Source organism: Electrophorus electricus, chromosome 19, assembly GCF_041902795.1.
Source record: "Electrophorus electricus isolate QZ-2024a chromosome 19, ASM4190279v1, whole genome shotgun sequence".
NCBI classification, from domain to species: domain Eukaryota; kingdom Metazoa; phylum Chordata; class Actinopteri; order Gymnotiformes; family Gymnotidae; genus Electrophorus; species Electrophorus electricus.
Window position 1 is genome coordinate 1,075,895 of NC_137515.1, and position 20,392 is coordinate 1,096,286.

General features: G+C 44.1%; 1 protein-coding gene across 5 annotated transcripts; it reads left to right on the plus strand.

Moving 5' to 3' along the window:
* Positions 1–1,994: 1,994 nt before the first annotated feature.
* On the plus strand, positions 1,995–20,061 carry clip1b (CAP-GLY domain containing linker protein 1b). Of its 5 annotated transcripts, none has more exons than XM_035535412.2 (22): positions 3,124–3,582; positions 4,676–4,929; positions 5,058–5,536; positions 6,385–6,509; positions 6,607–6,802; positions 7,098–7,295; positions 7,422–7,525; positions 7,650–7,710; positions 8,987–9,091; positions 9,542–9,667; positions 9,888–10,004; positions 10,618–10,675; positions 10,939–11,168; positions 11,879–11,941; positions 16,079–16,185; positions 16,961–17,045; positions 17,448–17,497; positions 18,145–18,205; positions 18,301–18,466; positions 18,563–18,615; positions 18,728–18,837; positions 18,959–20,061. In XM_035535412.2, the coding sequence occupies exons 2-22, from the start codon at positions 4,758–4,760 to the stop codon at positions 19,185–19,187; spliced, it is 2,895 nt and encodes a 964-aa protein (XP_035391305.2). In that variant the 5' UTR covers positions 3,124–3,582; positions 4,676–4,757; the 3' UTR covers positions 19,188–20,061. The 5 variants fall into 5 exon arrangements, 3 of the variants coding, with proteins under 3 accessions (XP_035391305.2, XP_081558345.1, XP_081558344.1); XM_081702219.1 differs by lacking the exon at positions 3,124–3,582 and adding an exon at positions 3,683–3,849; XR_014118621.1 differs by lacking the exon at positions 3,124–3,582 and having other exon boundaries at positions 18,959–19,269; positions 19,420–20,061.
* Positions 20,062–20,392: the final 331 nt, after the last annotated feature.

Genomic DNA, 20,392 nt, shown 5'->3' on the forward strand with positions numbered 1-20,392 from the left:
GGAACAAACACAACAAAGACACGACACACGGTTGCCATGAGAAACTGGGATGCCAGACTGCCCGTGACATGCTCCTTAAATAGATGACAATTTAAGATGTGTTTGATAAAGTTCCGTGTTGTTGATAAGCATTCACTGAGAAATAATACATACAATATTCAGTGTCCAGTATAATTGGACATTTCTAATTAGGTGTATGAAAAATAAACAGATTTATTATATGAACTTTCTTTTACTTTTACTGAATGTCTTTAAGCTATATCAGTAATTACTGAGGCTAACTCATAAGTAGAATTAGATTAGTATAAACACATATACCAAAACATATGTTAGTTACTATAACACTTTATTGATCCCAAAGGAAACTGCAGAGTTCTAGGTTTATTTACAGATATGTGCTAATTTTTTACATTTACAAACTCCACTTTACAAGTTTGTTCTGGACACAAAAACAAGCGCAGCTCAGCAATTTGTGTAAAACCAAAAAGTTAGTCTGTGTTCTCCTGATCCTTTCCAAGGCACCCTGAGATTCAGGATGATATGCACTGGAGAAGTGGTGTTGGGTATTTAACTCACGTGTTGCTTGGGTGAATAGGTTTGAGGTGAAATTAGGTAGGCCAAAGATAGTACAGAACTTAATCAATGCTTTAATCACAGATTTAGATTTAAGTGAATGAAGGGTGATTGTTACTGGGTATCTACTGGTGGTGCACATTAAAGTCAACAAGTAACGATGTCCTGCTCGCATCTTTGGCAGGGGGCCTACACAGTCTAAGAGATCTCATTCAAAGGCTTCACCCACTACAGGAATTGGAACCAAAGGTGCAGGGGGAATAACCTGGTTTGTTTTCGCAAACAGTTGGCATGTATGGCAAGACTCACAGTAGTTCAAGGTTTTGCCTCCGACTCTCCAGGTTTTGCCTCTGACTATCCCCCATCCTGATCCATACCAGCTTTTTCAGTGAGCAGAGGACCATGTAAAAGGAAGAGGAAGTGAAGGGCTTGGCTTAGGGCTCTTTGGAGAAGAGATTGGTGTTGCTGCATTTTGATCTTGTGTTTGCTTGGCTTTGTGTGTATGACTTTGGATTCGCCCCTTTATTTATGGATTGCTTTGTCCCTTATTGGTTTGGTTGCTGGGTAATATATGTTTCTTGTATGTTGTATACATTGTCCTGAATATAGTAGTTACACACTGGTGGTAGGGAGTGTTTGCCATTTTGTTTGGGTGTAGGTTTATCTCTGTTTATACCAGTATAGTCAGTGTAGTCATTGTCTGTTTCTTTTTGTTCGCTTAGTCAATTGTCTCTTTGTTTGTTGTGTTGGCCTGGGTCATTCCTGACGCTATTGCACCAGTCTTGTCTTTGAACACCAAAACTTGTAAATACACTTGACCTTTGCTGTCAACTTTATTGTCTGGTATGCATTCCATTACCCATTATTAGCGCTGCTACTCAAACCCTGTTATGACTTCCCAGCCTAGACAGAGTCGTAACAAGGGCAAGAAGCTGGTTAACAGGCTTCATTCTCAAACTGTAGCCTTAAGATCTAGTAAACTGTTAATGAAAAGGCCTGACACACTGTGTTAGACATGCTGGTGAATTGTATGGAAAGGGAGAGATTGTGTTAAATGTTCACCAACTACTCCATCTAGACGATGAATACTACAATGTTGGTCCTTGGATAACATTTCAGCTTTCTCTCTGAAAACTGCATGGGCAAAATTAAGATGTCTGTGCAAAGATCACATCAAGAGCTTCAATAAATAGTGAAAAGACTCTCTAAAATACAAAAAGCAGTTATGCCAGTGCCAGCAAATACAGTAACTATGCATAATAAGTTCTGTGATGGGCCTATACTTCTGCAGTTCAGTACAGCTGAACAGATAAAAAAGCCATTCTGAATGACAGCATCTTTACTACTGAGCTGACAGCTGTGTACAGATTGGTGATGAGATAGCTGTGGTTAAAAACATACTGAACAGATGGTGTTATATTTGTCATTTATAACACATTCAAACATATGGACAACTATTTTTCATATCCTTGTGCATCATTTTATATTGGTGCTTTCAAATATCGACATGTTTTTGTAAATTGTAGAGGTAATTGACCTCTTTTCATGCATATCTATTTTGTCCACATCAGGAAAGGTTTTACTGATTTAAGACTAATGATTCATGCTTATCTAGATTCACTTTGTTTTTGTTCCAGCCGTTCTCCAGAAAAAAAGCCCTGGAAGCACTCAAACAGGATTTGCTGACATAGTCAAACTTGCTGATGTAGACGCTGAAGAGAGAAGGACAAGTGCCAAGAAGAACATAAACATTAGGTAATAATTCTTATATTTGATTGAGCAATGAAAAAAAACAAATTTCAGAAAGTGCAGATAGAATAAACTAATAACATTTCCATTTTCTTACTGCATATGGTAAATGTTTTCCACCATTAAAATAACTGTACTTGCATTAAATTATTTGACTGTTTTATATTATTATTATTATTATTATTAGTAGTAGTAGTAGTAGTAGTAGTAGTAGTAGTAGTAGAATAGCAATAGCAGTATGGTATTTGCTATATTATTAATAGGCTTTTACTGTTGTTGTTGCTATTATGTAATATTTAATTAATAATAAGTAGAATAATTTCTTTCGACGTCCTGTTGTATAAGAAGCAGCATTTGATTTTACTAAAACATACAATGTTTAGATAAAAGTTGAACCAGAGTTGATTATCCGTCGAGTTTGTCAATTCTGATTCAACGTACCTCAGTGTTGAATTTACAGAACTCAACGCTGGTTCAACAGTTCTGCGTTGAACTGGACAACAGCGATTCGGCGTTGCTTTGCTATCTGGTAATAGGTTTTTAAAGGTATTAAACTAAAACCTTTAAAAGTGAAAGATATTACATATTTTAAAATGAAAATCGATGTGATATAGTGTTGTCTTTTAGTCTAGATCTATATTATTGTGTTTTTATTTTAGTAGCTTACTACTAACGGCTCTTAATAAACACATTGGTCTTGTGTCTTGGACGTGAAAACACCTCGTTCTTTTAACCACCACATATGTGCCCCCCTGTGGACAAAGCTTATTTCTTTGTCCTCTGACAAACGCCCTCCATTCATGTAAATGCCGCATTCAGAGATTTGTGACCTGTTCAAAACCACTTTTGAAATAGTTTTGTTTGATATAGCTTTGTTTTAATGTTGGATATTTATTTAGGTAAGAGAGCCAAGTTCAGAAGACCCAACTTTCTTCTCGCCGGTTGTCATAGCAACGCTGCGCATCAGGCGTAATGATGCTAGCTAGCGGGCTATTGGTTTAATCAGATAGCACTTTATAACTACGCAACCGTTGAGTATTTTTTAAGCCGTCCATTTATTGCGGTTTGATTTAAAATCTGTTCAGCGTGGCTAATTTAACTCAGTGCGCCATATGTATGTAGGCACATTAGCCAGTTCATTGGTCGTGAAAGGGATGGAGCTTTGTAGCTAAGATAGCTGGCCTGTCCGAGTGTAAAACAGCGGAGATGTAAACGGTCACATTCCGTCACTCCTGGGTTGTTCACATTATCACATTAAAGGTAAGACATAAGAGGGCTTATTTTCAGTCTCAGTGCATTGGTAATACAGTTAATTTAGTTATATTAGCTTAACTAATTTGAAAAAAAAAACCGCCCACAACACTTAATTCGATTAGTGGTTTTGAGATAGTTTACCTCAGGTTAGCCTAGCTAGCCAATGTTTGAGGTGCTCCGTTGGTTGCATGGCTTGCTACAATCGAATGTTAGCATAGCCGCTGAAGTTGGCTGCGCAAAAAGGCGTTGTCCAGTTCTGATTTATCTTTAACAGTAAGTTAACGGGCTCCCGAACTCGAGGTCAAAATGGAAACGTTAACTAAGGATAACTACATTATGTGTGCTTTGGCCAAATAAAAGTAACGTAGGTTAGTGTAACAGAAAGGAAATATAGCTAGCTGTAGTTTTCAGGTACAGCGAAGCTACTGTCGACGTGTTGGCTTATCTGTCAAAACAAAATTAGCTAGCCTAGCGTTAGCGTTAGCTAACGTTCTTGGAATATAGTTCATAAGCAATTCGTGTCATGTTGACCATATAGCTACAATATTTGTTTAAAGGAAACTAACGAATGTAGTTCATTATTAACCATTCGTATCGAATTGTCAACAAGGAACTTAAAAAGCACGCCTTTGTACGGTAATAAGTTGTTTGCTTGATAAGCTTTGCATACATTTTTTCTAGAGTACGGTTATTTTAAGGTGTCCCTAATAGTATTGTTCTACATGATAATATCGCTGGACAGTTGGTACTGTGGAATGTAATGCATATTATATAGCTAAAAATGAACCATTTGAATTATGCCTTATTTGTACAAACTATTTGTAAGGTCATTGTGTTAGAATAAAAGTAAATCGTAAAACAGGTTCTCATGCACAAGTTATTTCTTACTAATGCAGGATACTTATGATATTAATACATCGTTATTAAGGATGTAATATACAAAGTGGTGAAGGTTAGCAGCTTAGACAGTAAGAATGCTAGCGGTTAATTACACAGAAATGCAGAAGGTCCAACCTTTCTTGTTTTAACTACACAACACATGATTACATATTACCTTCTTATGTATTATTTATCCTGACCCCCACTGTTTTTGCTTCAGGAAAAATATATTCCAATGCTGGCTAAGGGTTAACGTCCTCCTTTTCACTGCGAGTACATTTACATGCACAAAGCAGGGAACCATGAGCACAGGAAAGCCAAGTGGCCTCAAGCCACCTACTAAGATTGGTAAGCCTGCAGGTGTACCAACCAAGACCTCCCCTCCCTCAGGTAAGCCTGCAGGTGTACCAACCAAGACCTCCCCTCCCTCAGGTAAGCCTGCAGGTGTACCAACCAAGACCTCCCCTCCCTCAGGTAAGCCTGTATACAGAGGAGTTAATTTACTGCCTTAGCAAGTGAAATGAAACATGCTGAGTCAAAACTTGTGTTTTTGTTATGTATATTTGCAGCTAACCCCAAACCTGTGATTTCCCCTGGTGCAGGCGCCGCGGTGGTTAGTGACTCAACCGCAGAGTTTTCTGTGGGTGATCGTGTGTGGGTGAACGGAAATAAGCCCGGCTACATCCAGTTCATTGGCAACACCCAGTTCGCACCAGGGCAGTGGGCAGGCATCGTTTTGGACGAGCCCATTGGCAAGAACGATGGGGCTGTGGCGGGTATTCGCTACTTTCAGTGTGAGGACCTGCGGGGCATTTTTACCCGGCCCTCCAAACTGTCCCGCACTCTGGTCCCGGAGCAGGAGATCAATGGCCCACAGAAGTCCGCCAGCCAAGCATCCTCCACTGCCCCTACAGCTGCGGCTGCCCCTACAGCTAGTGCCATTGATGACAGCCAGGCCGTTGCTGCTACCAAGACCTCCACAAACCTAGCCACAGTGGCCAGTGGTTCTGTCTCCAACCTGTCAGAGACAGACTCAGCGAAGAAAGGAAAACGTGAGATGAAACTGGGTGACCGTGTGCTGGTAATGACCTTTGATGTCTGATATGTAAATCAATAAATATGTAGTAATTAATAAAACAATATTTTATATATATGCTTACTGCATTTTCAAGAAACATATCAGCATGACTTAACTACACTTTCAAAAGATCTTCTTGAATGTTTGATGTTTAAGGACCTATGCTATGTGGCTGGAACCAGACAGTGCAGCATTAAAAAGTGCCGTGGTGTATGATAGACTGTATTTAGAAAAAGAAACAGCAAGGGAAGAATCTCAAAGAATCACCCCCCCCCCCCCTTTCTGTAAAATGTTAATTCTCACTGGTGTCAGCAAGCTAACCTGCACTGCTATATTTGTGCTGGTCCCTACCCCCTCGCTTGTGATTCACTGTGACATTTTCAAACTTCAGGGAGCATAAACCATCTTTGTGTGGGTGACAAAGGACTTCTTTTTGTTGAATGATAGAGTGACAATGAGACAAGCAGTGGTCTGGCAGTAGGCACAGCACTGGCTCTCATTCCATTTTTGTCAGCATTAAAAAACAGTAAATATCCGCAACTCTGGTGCTGGCTTCTGGGTACCTCGAACAGCCAAGTTACTGTTTCTGTGCAGAGATGCATTCAGAGACCTGAGGTTTATAGCGATGCCACTGCCATCTGTGGCCGGATAGGCAGGAAGCCACCGCTCTCCCTGTTCGTATAGAGTGATGCTAGCCAATTCAGGACTGTCTTGTTGGGGCTGGGGCGTGGGGCAGAGGGCAAGTAGCATTGTGCACAGCCAGTTCCCCAAGCTGCTAATTCGCTTGTGCAAAAATTTAAGCCGTTTAAATTTTGGGACCTCTGCCAGACATGCTGCACTTGTGCTCACAGGTCGGAGGAACTAAGGCAGGTGTTGTACGCTTCCTGGGTGAGACTGACTTTGCCAAGGGAGAGTGGTGTGGGGTGGAGCTGGACGAACCGCTCGGCAAGAACGACGGAGCAGTGGCAGGCGCCAGGTACAACACTGTGGCCAAGCGCCAGGCAGTCACGCACGTGCGTTCTCCACCTTCCATGTACCCTCGCCTACATTCCAGTGTTGGTCATATCTGCCAGGTATTTCCAGTGTCTGCCGAAGTACGGCCTCTTTGCTCCCACACACAAAGTGACCCGGATCGGCTTCCCCTCCACCACCAAAGCCAAGAGCTCACGCCGCAGGTCCACCCTGCAGCACAGCCCCAGCGCCTCCTCTGTCAGCTCCCTGAGCTCCCTCACCTCCTCCGTGGGAGGCAAACCCAGCCGTGCAGGCCTGGTAAATGCCGCCACATAACACTCCCGTCTGACATATTCAGGTCCGGTAGATTACTTCAGGATTGCTCCAGGAGAGAAAATCCATTCACGCAATAAACTAATGAAGTAGCTGTTTGAAAAACTAAATATGTAAGAGCATTTGGGCAATGTTAGTTGAGCCCAACCCTGTCTCACACACTCACACACGCGTGCGCGCACACACACACACACACACACACATCACAGCTGTAAAAACATTGAGAAGAGCACCATTTCCACCAACTCTTGCTCCATTGCTCTTTGTCTCCACTGCCCAGCTAACGGAGACGTCATCCCGCTATGCACGGAAGATCTCGGGGACAACAGCCCTGCAGGAGGCACTGAAGGAGAAGCAGCAGCACATCGAGCAGCTCCTGGCCGAGCGCGACCTGGAGAGGACGGAGGTGGCCAGGGCCACCAGCCATGCCGGGGAGGTGCAGCAGGAACTCGCCCTGCTCAGACAAGGTCAGGAGCAGGTGAGCTGCTCCATCATCTTGAGTCTGGCGCTCTCGTTTATGCAATGCATTAGATACAAGGGCTCCTGTGTTTTGTGAAGTTGCATGTACCTTTTTGTAGAGGTGTGTGTTTGCTTGTGTTCCAAGTATGCCCTTGAGATGGAGGCTAAAATGGACCAGCTGCGCAGGCTCGTGGAGTCTGCAGACAGGGATAAAGTGGAGCTGCTCAATCAGCTGGAAGAGGAAAAAAGGTAATGTTTCTCCAGTGGATCTGATGATCCGTGTCATCGAAGAAATGCCATTATATTCCATGTTCAGAACACCGCTGTGTGTGTTTTAATGTCAAGAGCCAGTATTTTACACTGTTTTACACAGGAGGGTAGAAGACCTTCAGTTCCGTGTAGAGGAAGCCTGCATCACCAAAGGTGACCTTGAGGTAAACCGAGAACTCTGCAGTCCATTCACTTGCTAGCAAGACGTAGTTCTACTTCTCAGTGTTAAAGTAAACACTTTATCTGTTGTTTACAGTTTGTCATCAAGAATTCAGTAATAGTAACATTGAGTGACATTTGTTTGATTTTGATGTTTACTGTTCACATGACAGCTCAGTTATAAATAATTCCATTGATTGCAAAAGTAGCTTTAAAACTACCTCATAAAATGATTATGCAACAGTATATCAGCGTTTAATAAAATGTGTTTTTAAATTTTGCTTATTGCTAGTAGGTTACAGTAGACCCTGCTATGACAAGGTGCAACTAGTTATCAGGGCTTCTTCATAGGATCATTGTAATGTTTATATTACAGTGTACGTGTGTATATTCAAATATTCTATGCACTATTACTATGTACTATTATTTTATGGTTCACTTCAAGGAAATACTAATATTCATATTTATTTATTTATATTTAATCTTTGTTTATGATTTATTTATACAGTGAAGCCCATTGCTATCAAAAACCTTATTTTTGCAAATAGAAGCAGACAAGTGTGCACAATTAACACAAGCAACATTAACACACTAATCAGCATATCCAGATGCTTACACGAAACACCTGCACGAAATGTAAAATTTAAATTGGCGTTTTAAAACAAGCACTGTAAAGGTTCAATAAAAGACAGAAATCTGCTTCTGCTTCTTATGCTCAGCAATGCAAAAATTATTTTGTTCTGTTGTATAGTAAATTAACATCTTCCTTTAGTGAAATATGTAGTTTTGATGCTCCCCTTCTTCAGCTTGATCGTTTATTCATTTATTCATTCATTCATTCATTTATTCATTCCTTCATTTATTTATTCCTTCATTTGTTAGTTCATTTATTCATTCATTCATTGGTTTGATCAATTGTTCATTTATTCATTCATTCATTAATTCCTTCATTTGTTTATTCATTCTTTCATTTGTTAATTCATTTATTTATTCATTCGTTCATGTTTTTGTTTCTTTGGCTTCCCTTTCCATCTAGACCTTTCTGCCCTGCTTGCGTCCCTTGTCTGTCTTTTTCTCCTCCTAGACGCTCGTGTCCTCTCCGCATGCCTGCTCCAGCCTCTTCCTCCTGTCTCCCGTCTCCACTCACATAGCGCTCTTTGTCCTCGTCCACAGAAGACGATGATGTCAAGGCTTGCATGGGGCTCCCGGCACTGGGCTTTGGGCTCGCGTGTGACCGCAGCACTGCTGCTGTTCTCTTTCTCTCTCTCTCTCTACTAACAGACGCAGACCAAACTGGAGCATGCCCACATTAAGGAGCTCGAACAGAGCCTTCTCTTTGAAAAGACCAAAGCTGATAAACTCCAGAGGGAGTTAGAGGATACTAGGGTAATTCAGTCTCACTGTCAAAAAAAAGAAAAAAAGGCAGGCGTCTCGACGAGTGAGCGTGCATCAACTGCCTCTCGGGACTTGTGTCAGTGTCTCGTCCGGGGTTGTTTGTTTGTTTGTTTTTGTTTTTTGTTTGTTTTTGCATGATGGAGCGAGGTAGGTGTGAAGTTCTCCTTTCCAAAACTGCTTCATGGGATTGCAGGAATGTTAAAAAGTATTCAGCAACAGAAATGATGCATACACATCCCAGTTGGCACAGTGTATCCCAATTGAGTTTATGAACGGCCAGTCAGTGTTTCCTAAATGCTTCCCTGATCCGTAGTGCAGTCTGCCGCCAGAACCGGCATCTCTCTGTGTTACGAGGAACAATGCAGCCTGTGTGTTGATACCACGAGCAGCGTGTGTGATGGTGCTGGGTGGCTAACGGTAGCGGGCAATGTCGCGTTGTAGGTGGCCACGGTGTCTGAGAGGTCACGCATCATGGAGCTGGAGAAGGAGGTGGCCGAGCTGCAACTGCACCTGCGATCACAGCGAGCGGAAGCTGGATCAGCCTCGCCGCCGCTGCAAGACAGGAAGGTCAGAGCTTTTCAACTGCCCGCGCACACGCGCGTGCACACATGCACATGCACTGTTCATTCTATAGGTTAACTTCATTTTCACACTGTACCAGTGGCCTGAAGAATCTAGTCGGTATGATTTATTCCGTAGCTTTAAATTATATTCAGCGTACTTCCTTGCTGCATTGGAGACCGTTGTGACCGTCCTGCTCACGTAGGTGTCCAAACTGTCCTCGCAGGTTCGAGAGCTGAGCAGTGAGCTGGAAACCAGACAGAAGGAGGTTCTGCTCCTCCAGCAGAGACTCAGCTCCTCTGACCAGGAGAACGCCTCCCTTCAGCAGCAGCTGGGTGACTTGGTACTAAAATGTTTTTTGTTCTAGTGAATGCCTGAAGGCTTCCTGAATCCAAGCATCACAGTTGTTGTAGGCACGGGTCACAAGCCTGGCAGGTACAGCACAGGGGCATCCAGTGTCAGAACCACCAAAAACAAGGATTCTGACTATATAAATAGCAAGACAGATTAGGGGATTGGACGAGGGGACAGGTGAGAGCCTGCAGTGGGAACAGACGGCAAAAGCCAGACTGGAAAAAAAGGTGGATTGGAGTCCATTCAGAGTGGGAGTCTCCAGAACAGACATATTTCACCAATCTTGTGATTATTTATCATCTTTGTTTAGTTTATCATCTTTATTTATCATCTTTAATTACATTAAAAAAAATAAACTGCTTTTACCATGCTGATCTCCGCACAGTGATACATTTCTCCTCCATATGGATAAATGACTTTATATTTGTTGCCAAGGGTGATATATCTATTATATATATTATATATATTAAATTGAGGCACATATGTTCATGACTATTATGAATGACTCACTCATAAAAGGACTTTATGAAAAATGTCCAGCTACCAAATTGTCTCTGCATGCCCGGTAGCTTATACCCGTTTGTGTTTCGTTGTCACTGTAGAAGCGGAAACTTGCTGCAGCGTCTGAAGAATGTGACAAGACAACGCTGTCCATTCAAGGTACAGGAAGGAATCGTGGCTCACCCCACATGTCAAAACACCCCCAAGCTTTTGCATCCATCTTTATAGTATGCATAGAGAAGCAGAGAAACGCAGCCATGTAGTTTTGCATACACCCTCCCAGGAATCCTAGCGGCAGCTCCATGCTGCATCAGGAGCCCACATACCATATCCATCTCTTGCCTACACTTTGAAAAGGTGGCCTGAGTGTAAGAGTGCTGAGCGTGCTCCCCAGCGCATACCCTCCCCTCCTCCACCCGCAGAGATGGAGAGGAGCAGGTGGGTAGAGAGAGAGCGGCTGGAGCAGCTGCGCACCGAGAAGGAGCGGCTGGAGGAGGAGGCATCCTCCCAGCACAGCAAGGAGCGCAGGATCAGTGAGGAGCTGAAGGAGAGGCTGGGAGGAGCGGAGCGGGAGCTGAGCGCAGCACGGGAGAGGAGTGCCAAGCTGGAGCAGCACGTGGCACAACTGCAGAGGTTCAAGGAGCAAACCCAGGTGAGCGGGCACTGTGGAAACCCACCGTAGGATGGAGACAGTTTGTCATATATCATCAGGGACGTTTCAGTGAAAGTGCTGCTGATGTGCATTTGGTTTGAGGGCTCTGGCTGCGTTGGTTCTATGGGTATCTCGATATTCTCACAGCACTGTTGCTTGTTTGCATCCTGCTCTCTGCACAAGATGAGAGGCTGCTCTGCATTAAAGCTTTGTCACTCTGTCCCCCTGTAGAGCAGTCAAACATCCTCATGTTGCCTTTGTTAAGAGCGGCCCTCTCCAGATTGCTCTGCGCCACCCTGCTGCTTGTTCTTACCCTCCAGCAGGGCAGGACATGAGCAGTAACCCGCAGCGTCTTGCAAACCACTCACCTTGGCTTTGAATGTTCCGCTATCTTCTCTGAAGATGGAGTCTTTTAATTTGCATGCACTTCATTTTCCTAAGCTGCTCATTGTTAGATAGTTTTGGTGTTGACTGTCCAAATGTGAGGCTGTGAGAGATCATAGGACAGTTTAATATCCAGTTGGGTTTGACAGCCACACACCAGGATGATGAATTCACTAATCAAGCAGGTTCGTCTCCAATTAGAGTAACGCAGTATTTACTGAGTATAATTTATTTTGGAAGAATAACTCAGATATTGTGTAATTGGAGATGAAAAGCAATGTCTTTTTATCTGTCAGAGTCTTTACCTCACTGTCTTATTCCTACAGAGCACACAGTCGGCTGAGGAACTGGACCAGCTAAAACAGATAAATGAAAAACTGCGGCAGGAGGTGAGGAAGCGTTGGCTTGTGTTTATGGTTTTTCATTTGATGGCCTCTAAACGATGTGTGGTGGCGGATGGCAAGCTGGGGCTAAGGCTCGGTTTCAGAGTTTGGTCAGACTGACCTGTTAATGGAGTTCTCTGTTGTTCATATATTCATCACTCTTTTATCTAGTCCTCATAGAGAAAGTATTTTAATCTTTATGCACTTTGGCTTTCATTTATGCAAAGCAAAGTTAATGCTGTTGCCATAAATTGCAAGCACTTTAAAATCCAATTTTGTTATATTTTCAAATAATGACACATTAATGCAAAAATACATGTTGTAATACTTTCGCACTGTTACTTGTTTCTTTTTTTAAACCATAAATCTGAAACTGCTGGACTGCTAGACCAGCAGCATACAGGCAGTTGTTCCAGTTGTCCCATGAGGGATCGCCGCGGTAAGGGTGTGACGATAGCTGAGCAGAGCCAGGACACAGACGCTGAGATGAGACTTTTGTTAAGAGCCAGACCTTATTAAGGTTCATTAGAGCAGTCCAGGTTCGTATTACCTTGGCAATCAGAAACAGTAGCTAAACCGAACACAGAGGCCAGGAACAGGGTAACAGGAACGGGATACGAGAAACACGGCGACAGGAAGCACAGAACAAGATACAGCGCTAACAAGAAACAGGCAATGGAAATTTGCTAGAAATATACAGATGGACACAAAACTTACTGACTAAACATGAGGCAAACAGGAAACAGAATACAGGATACAGACAGACAGATTGCTAGGAGCAATACATAAGAGAACAGGAAACAGGAGGACTGGTAGCAAGAGGCAACGACCAGTACAAGACAACAGAAACACAGAACGTAAATACAACACTAAACAAGGGCCATCGAGAGTCAGATGAAAGCAATCAAGGGTGGAGAAACGAAACAGAACGGAACCAGGACCTGAAAAAACAACGGAACACATGGCTGACTTCAGCCTTTAAGCTCATCTTATGCACTGGGGTGAGCTTGCAGTCCAGTGAGCTTTGGGGTTTTTTCTCTTCATCTTCCTCTTCTTGTTTATGTTAACCGAACCACACCGACGTAACTGTTTTGCAAATGGCGTAATAGCATAGTCACGCTCCTCTCGCCTGACCTGCGCATGTCTGGAAATTGCCTTCAGATGCCTTTCCAGATCTATGCAAAGCACGTTTTGACATCTATGAAAAGTACATAAGTCTGCTCAAATGGCCCTGCTTCATGTTTAGCCTTTGGGGTTTGGCTGTTACCGTATGTCTGAAGCAGTGTGTCTGTATGTCTGTGCATTCTGTGCTGAGGCACCACTGAGTGTGCCGGGTGTGTGATCACAGCAGCCTGAGTACAGATACCATGGGTCTTTAGATTAGAGTTTAGTGCACTCACATTACAGGGCTGTCCAGAGGTCAGCAGGCCTTGTTGGAGATGTAGTAGGGGTATTTTTAGTGACCTTAGTAATGAAATCCTAATAACCGTGTGTGTGGAGTTTGGATGAGAGCATCTGGCAGCGTGGCATGTGACTGGTGGTATGACATGGCTGAGAAGGCCCAAGTGTTCAGGCTAAGATAGTCGTGTGCAGGCTAAGGCAGCAGTATTTGGGTTCCTGTGTGGTTCTGAACTTTGGACAGCCAATATGTTCTGGCTTTTCATGTTCACTCTCTCTTACTCTTGTTCTGTCTCTCTCTCTCTCTGTCTACATTATTGTGAGGAACCGCAGGGTGGCTACCTCTCTCCACCTGGCCGGGCTGAATGTCAGCTGGGTTAAAAGCTATGAGCCCTTCTCTGTGTGAAGGCGGCCATCTTGTGCGGACCCAATTTTTTGCCCTCGGTTTGAAATTCCTCATTTGTTTGGATTTAAAAATAAATGTGCCGTATTTAAACGGCCTTTTTCTTTTTGTAGAACTCCCAACGTCATAGTGTCTTACACTGCAACTAGGAGAGGACGTTGTGTTTAAATGCCTGATTCATTTTATGAATCAGGACCTACACTTTCTGAGTGGAGCTAAGATAAATATGGAGGCTGGCCACCAGGCAGAGGGACCAGGCGCAGATGTAGGGGCAGGGGAAGGATACCCAGGGCCGTGGATGTGAGGGCAGAGAGCGGAAGGAAGGATCCGATTGGTGGAGGTAGTGTGATGGAGATGTAGGAGAGCAGAAGGTGGAGGAGAGTGGGTGGAGAGGGAGGCAGACACACACAGAGAGAGAGGGAGGGGGGGAGTAGGAGGAGCTTGGCATCACTTACATAATGAAGCTGCCTCACGAAGTGCGTCAGAGTGGGCGTGAGTGCTCGGGACAGCATTAGCTCGGGAAGCCTCGCACGCTCACGGAGCTGCTCTCGCACGCCCTCTCCCGCTTGCACGCTGTATCTCTCTCTCTCTCTCTCTCTCTCGTGTGCACACACACTCACTCGGCAGGGGGTTGTGGCAATGTATTATTGATCCGGCTGGTGCATTTGCATGGAGAGGATATCAGGCTACACATGCATGGATGTGGCGGCCCTGGCCCAGAGCTACTCAGGAAGCCTGTACGCCTCTCACTACCAGGTACTGCACTCTTGGACTCGCTGCCCAGTCGACCTTACGCGCGCTACATCTCTGAACAGGATGTGCTGGGGATAAATGGCTCCCAAAGAGCAATGATATGGACCGTGCTCATGCTCCGTATGAACTGGTTTTCTTTTTACGCACTTATGTGCTTTGCGCACTTTTCTTTATGTGCATCTTCCATTAGATCCAGTTATGTTGATTCTTTTGTAGCTGTTTAAAATGTGGGGCTATAAACAGATAAATTGGAGAGGGGTGTGTGTGTGTGTGTGTTTGTTTGTGTGTGTGTGTGTGTGTGTGTGTGTGTGTGTGTGTGTGTGTGTGTGTGTGTGTGGGGCTAGCTAGTAGGAAGCCCGATTTGTTACTTGCAAACACCTGTGTTTTTCTTCTTTGTAAACAAACATTGTGATACTGGGTGAGAAGGAAATGTAATTTCTGTTGAAAATATAAAATTATTGCTTTATAATTATTTTACTATGCAGCAGAATGACAGACCATTGTTTAAAACAATGCTGACCTTGTCCGGGGCAAGTTAAATTGATTATTGACTTAAGCTGTTGTCACTGTATGTGATCTGCAGTGTCATGAGGACTTAGTTTACTAAGTCTGTCCCTGGTTAAACTGAAGCAAACTATGAGCCACAGGGGCAAAGGAAAGCAGCCAAACCTGTCTAGGTCATGTCAAGCTTTATTGTCATTTCAGATATATACAGTGAAACAAGATGACCCTCCAGGGTCATGGTGCCACACTAAAGGAGAACATGTGAAGTACAGATAACGTGCAGGGCGACACTGACCAGTGCATGACACAGAGAGGGTGGATACACAAAGCATGTACCATATTGTGATATTCTAACAGATGTAGCATATAGCAGGCACTCAGGTAACATTAATTTAAGAAAACAATGTTGTTTAATGGAACGCAGTATTTGCTTCAGTCTCTGGGAGTTGAGGAGTCTGATGGTGTGGGGGAAGAAACGTTTGCACAGTCTAGCTGTAAGGGCCTGAATGATTCAGTACTTCTCCCAGACGGTAGAGAGTGAAGAACTTGTGTGAGAGGTGTGTGGGATCACCCATGATGCTGGGAGCTTTGCAGATGCAGCGTGTGTTGTAAATATCCATGACAGAGCTTTACGGCTGTCCTCACTTTTCTCAGCTGCCCATACTCAATGCTCTTCCTACATATACAGTACTCTCAGCTAATTTTAAACTTTGTTATTTTTACATTTACATTTATGACATTTGGCAGATGCTCTTATCCAGACTTTAAAAAGTGCTTTGTCATTTCCTCATAGAATACATCCTAATACAGTACAGTAGGTTAGAGTCCAATATACCAATAAACTAGAATACTGTTGAAATACAGGGATCAGTGCTGATGCCTAGAAGTGTGAAATACATAAACTCTGTCTTAGACAATAAGTGCAATAAACAATAAGTACTAGTTTGTTAATCAACAAACAATTTTGTTTAACTATTTTGAACATTGATTCCAATTGTTTGTTTGACATCCTGTGCTTCTCTGTCTCTTTCTGTAATCCCACCCCCGCCCCACTTTTTTGTTGTTTTGTCACCCCCCCCTTCCAGCTTGAAGGCCTGAAGCAGCAGAACTCCAGGTGTCAAGACGAGCTCTGCTTCACCAAGGAGCAGCTCAGCGCTGAGAGCCGGCGCATCGGGAGGCTGTGTAAGGAAATGTGAGTAGCTCCGCAGTGACTGGCAGTACCCCCAGCCTGCACATCAGGTCACTGCATGGGACAGGGAACGTAACGCGCCGTTAATGGGCTATGAGTCATGTCCCAGCTCACGACCCCGGAAGTGTATCGAGAGCATATGTCTCCTGCTCCCACAGCTGCTGCCTGGCCTGTGAGTAGCGCTAGCTCTGTTCATGCTCTCTGGAGCGTCCCTCCCGCCCCCTGAGGAGCAGCCAGATGTTCTCTGGTCTCTCTGCTGATGTTTATGGGTAGTGACGCTGTTTATGGCAGTTTGTCCAGCTGTATTTGCTCCATAACCTCTTGTGTTCAGACTGAAGTAGCCTGTTATGAATGTGGTAAACAACCGCTGCTTCTGTGCTTCTGGTTCCTGTTGTTTGATTTGTACTCAATTAAGCATTTAAAACCCACTTCCTTTTGTTGTAATGTAAGCTTGGCAATGATTGGCTGCAGTTTTATCCCAACCATGACGACATCCAATCATTTTTAAGATTGCTCAGTTGGATTTAACCCAGCGTCACTCGACATGCGTGCTAAAAATAAAACGCCACTTTTGTACAATTTTGGAAAACCCAAACGTGCATCCTCACACACGACAGCAGTGTGAATGGAATCAGACACTCCGATTGCCATCTCAGCAGCGACCTCCTACGCCCCCACCGCCAGCTGGAGCAGCACGTGGCGCGGCGGCACGGCTGCCATCTTCTCTCCTGCCGCCGTGCTGTCACGTTCACTTCCATTCTCTCTTCTCCCTCTGCAGTGAAGAGCTGAAGCTATCGGCGGGTCAGAGGCCACAGAGGCTGGCGGCGCTCCAGGAGGACAACGGGAAGCTGGCGCGGGAGACGGTGTGTGTGCTCACCACCACAAGTGTTGTTTCACACCCAGACTCTTCATCCGAAGCTTAGAAACACCTTGTAGCTGTTCAGCTTGAGCCATGGCCATCTGTTTCCGGGCTCAGTTTGAGTCTGACATCCTCTAACCCTTCATCATTGGCTAGTTTGTGACCAGCAGCATCACTGGACTGCTATTGGCTGCATCAGTGATGACCAGTGATTAATGCAAGTGAAGGATGGCAGATGAACTGTGCCCGCCCACAGTCTGTAACTGCACAGTTAGAACCTATGAGACAGGTGTAGGTAAAACAGCGGCCAGGGAGTGGCGCTACAGCGCAGGGTTCATAATAAAGGTGCTGGTGAGGCTAGATATGGCGTTTGGAAATGCTGAGCTGGATTTTGCTCTTTTTCCAGCTTGAGGGTGAGCATCACACACTCAGCAGCCAGCTGGAGGTGAAGGAGAGGTAAGAAGCAGCGTGGTGTCCCCCACGCAACCCAGCTGCCACTGCAACACTATGGAATTGGTGTTACTTCAAGAAACCAACATCTGGTACAGGCTTTTAGTGTTGTGTGTAAGGCAGGGACAGAGTAAGATTGTTATTTCTGCCGAGATACTTAACAGAGGTATTAATGTATTGTTTTCAATAACACAGATGTTAAACTGCTCATTAAGTCTCATACGGGGCAGGGCGGGAGAGACGGGGTTTGTTAAGGCTCATCAGAAATGAGCGCCTGTGGCAGAGAAGCTAAAAGCACTCTGCTGTATTTCTCAGAGGGAGGCTAAAAATAAGCCTGAGGCAGCAGCAGGTTTCACATGGTATTCCGGAGCCCACAGGAAGTTTCACTCTGTAGGACTAGTTTTGTTTGCAGATTTTCCTAGTCAAAGTTACTGTGGCATTTTTTTAAAATGTAGATTTATTTTGTCCTAAATATAGCAAATACTCTGGCTGTCTTCTAGCTCTTATCTTTGTCATGTTTCTGCAGAGTTTTTATTCTGTACCGTTCACTGGGGAGGTTAATTATGTGCCAGTTTCATGTACTTGTATCGTTTTACTTTAAATCTGCTACCATGTTTATTCGCTTAATGCTAAGAAGCAGTCTGTTCTTACAGAGAAAAGCCCAATGCATTAATATCAGAGAGGGACAAAGAGTTGGAGGCACTAAGAAATGAGGTGAGTTGTGAGTTTTTTCAACTAAAACTCGGTGCTGGGTCTTATGCGAGTGTCCCGGCTCGCTGGGTTTGACGCAAGTGCTCTGCGTCCTCCAGATCGCCGTGCTGCGGGGCAAGAATGCCATGGCCAAAACACTGCAGGCTGCCGTGGAAACGCTGGAGAGGGACAAACTACAGTTGCAGAACAGGGTGCACAGCCTGGAGCTGGAACTGGGTGGCGGCCAGCCACACGGCTCGCCCTACAGCCAACCGGAGACCTCAGGTAGGTTCTTGGGCTGAGGCCTCACTCACTTTGGCTCCCTTGGCATCTGTTGCGCTGTCTAACGTGCTTGTCCGCGCATAATGTGTCTTTACGCAGGTGACGTGGACATAAACCAGCTTAGGGAAGAGAAAGAGTTTGCTGAGGGGCAGGTAAACAAACAGACATGCAAACACACATGCGTTTGGTTCGGCTTGTGCACTGTAGTGTTTTGCCTCTTTGAAGCTGCGCTACGAGTGCTCAGCTGTTTCTCCCATGTGCCAGATCAACTTCCTCAATTCGGTCATTGTGGATCTTCAAAGGAAGAATGAAGAACTGAAGGTGAAGCTGAAGAAGATGGCCTTGGCTGAGTTCAACGGCAACGACGAGGATGGGTGAGCTCCCTTCACTACTACTCACCTGTCCACATGTTCAGCTCAGGTCGTGTGTCATGTGGGCCGCTGGTTGAACCTCTCCGTCTTCACTCACTGCGCATCTTTGCCTTCCATTATTCAGATCCGTTGAAGTCAAAAAGAAAAAGAAAGCCCCGCCTCGCGTCTTCTGCGACATCTGCGACTGTTTCGACCTGCACGACACAGAAGACTGTCCCACCCAGACACAGTCGCCCGACTCTCCGCCACACAGCACGCACCACGGCAGCCGCGGGGGCAAGCGGCCCTACTGTGACATCTGTGAGGCCTTCGGCCACTGGACGGACTCCTGCAATGACGACCAAACCTTCTAGACACCTCGGCCCCGCCCCCACTCCTCTCCCAACCTCCAGCCTCAACCCATTTGAAAACCAGGCACAAAATGCTTTTAACAAGGTCAGCCCCAATTTTTTGTACACTGTACATTTGTACACACTTCTGTACATTCCTCTATTGAAGGCTACGCAGTGCTGCCTTTTGGAACTGCCCTGAAGGAAAGCGCTCTTTTTTCTGTGTGATGTTAATCCTGTTTTGTGTTGTGTAAAGGTTGTGATTTTCCAGTCCTACGTGACTTGATCGCCTGGGTGTTGATGAAGTGGAAAGTAAGTGGTTACATGTAGTAGAGAATCCAAACAGACAAAGCCCACAGACACAGGGAAGCTGTCACTCCAATGTTGCTCCACCCTCCAACTCTAAGCTGACCAATAGGAACTTATTGCACTGCTCACTTTAAATGCATTCCTTGTTATGTATTCAGCACGTTTAACTGTTCCTCTGAGTTGACATCTTAAGTTATTCTTTTATATTTAATAATTGTCAGAAAAAAAATGGTCACAATAATGTCTTATGTCATGTCCACTAAATTAATCAAAGCACAAGTTTGGATCATATTGTATATCTCTGTATAATTGCAATATTTATATTAATGACAACATTTACAGAACAAGTTGTAAAACTGCAAAATGACTTTTTTTGTTTGTTTTCTGTCAGAAATTATGCAAAGATACAATGTGGGTATTTTTGCTTTGTTTAAAGAGATCCTATGTATATTAACATTTTTGCTTTGATTGCAATGAAAGAAGTACTTGTAATAACAGCCAAATATGGTAAACTTTCCTTCTGACGTTGTGAGTCTTATGATGGCCCTGCTCAAGAAATACATACATACTAACTCAGTATAACACTGAACAGTTTTGGTGTCTTGATTTTTTTAGTTTCTTCTGACCTTTTTTTTTTTTAAACAGGCATCCTTCAAATTCTTTGCAGAAAACACCCAATATTTAACCTCTATTGTCTCAGTACATACTGCAATATTTATAGTTTTTAAATTATATCTATAGCTATCTAACTAGTGACTAACAATTCCTTTGCCAGAATAGTCCAAATGCATCTAGTGACAAAAAAATGCATATAAATTCTGACCAATGGCTGTTTGCTTACATGACTGGTTTTTGATCAAACTAATGACTTGATTAACTAATGGCATATCCGACCTTCTAATGAACACAATTTTCAAACC

Coding starts and splice junctions, on each gene's coding strand:
- clip1b (XM_035535412.2), top strand. CDS start 4,758: ATGAGCACAGGAAAGCCAAGTGGCCTCAAGCCACCTACTAAGATTGGT. Junction 5,537..6,384: donor AACTGGGTGACCGTGTGCTG/GTAATGACCTTT, acceptor TTGTGCTCACAG/GTCGGAGGAACTAAGGCAGG. Junction 11,169..11,878: donor GGTTCAAGGAGCAAACCCAG/GTGAGCGGGCAC, acceptor TTATTCCTACAG/AGCACACAGTCGGCTGAGGA.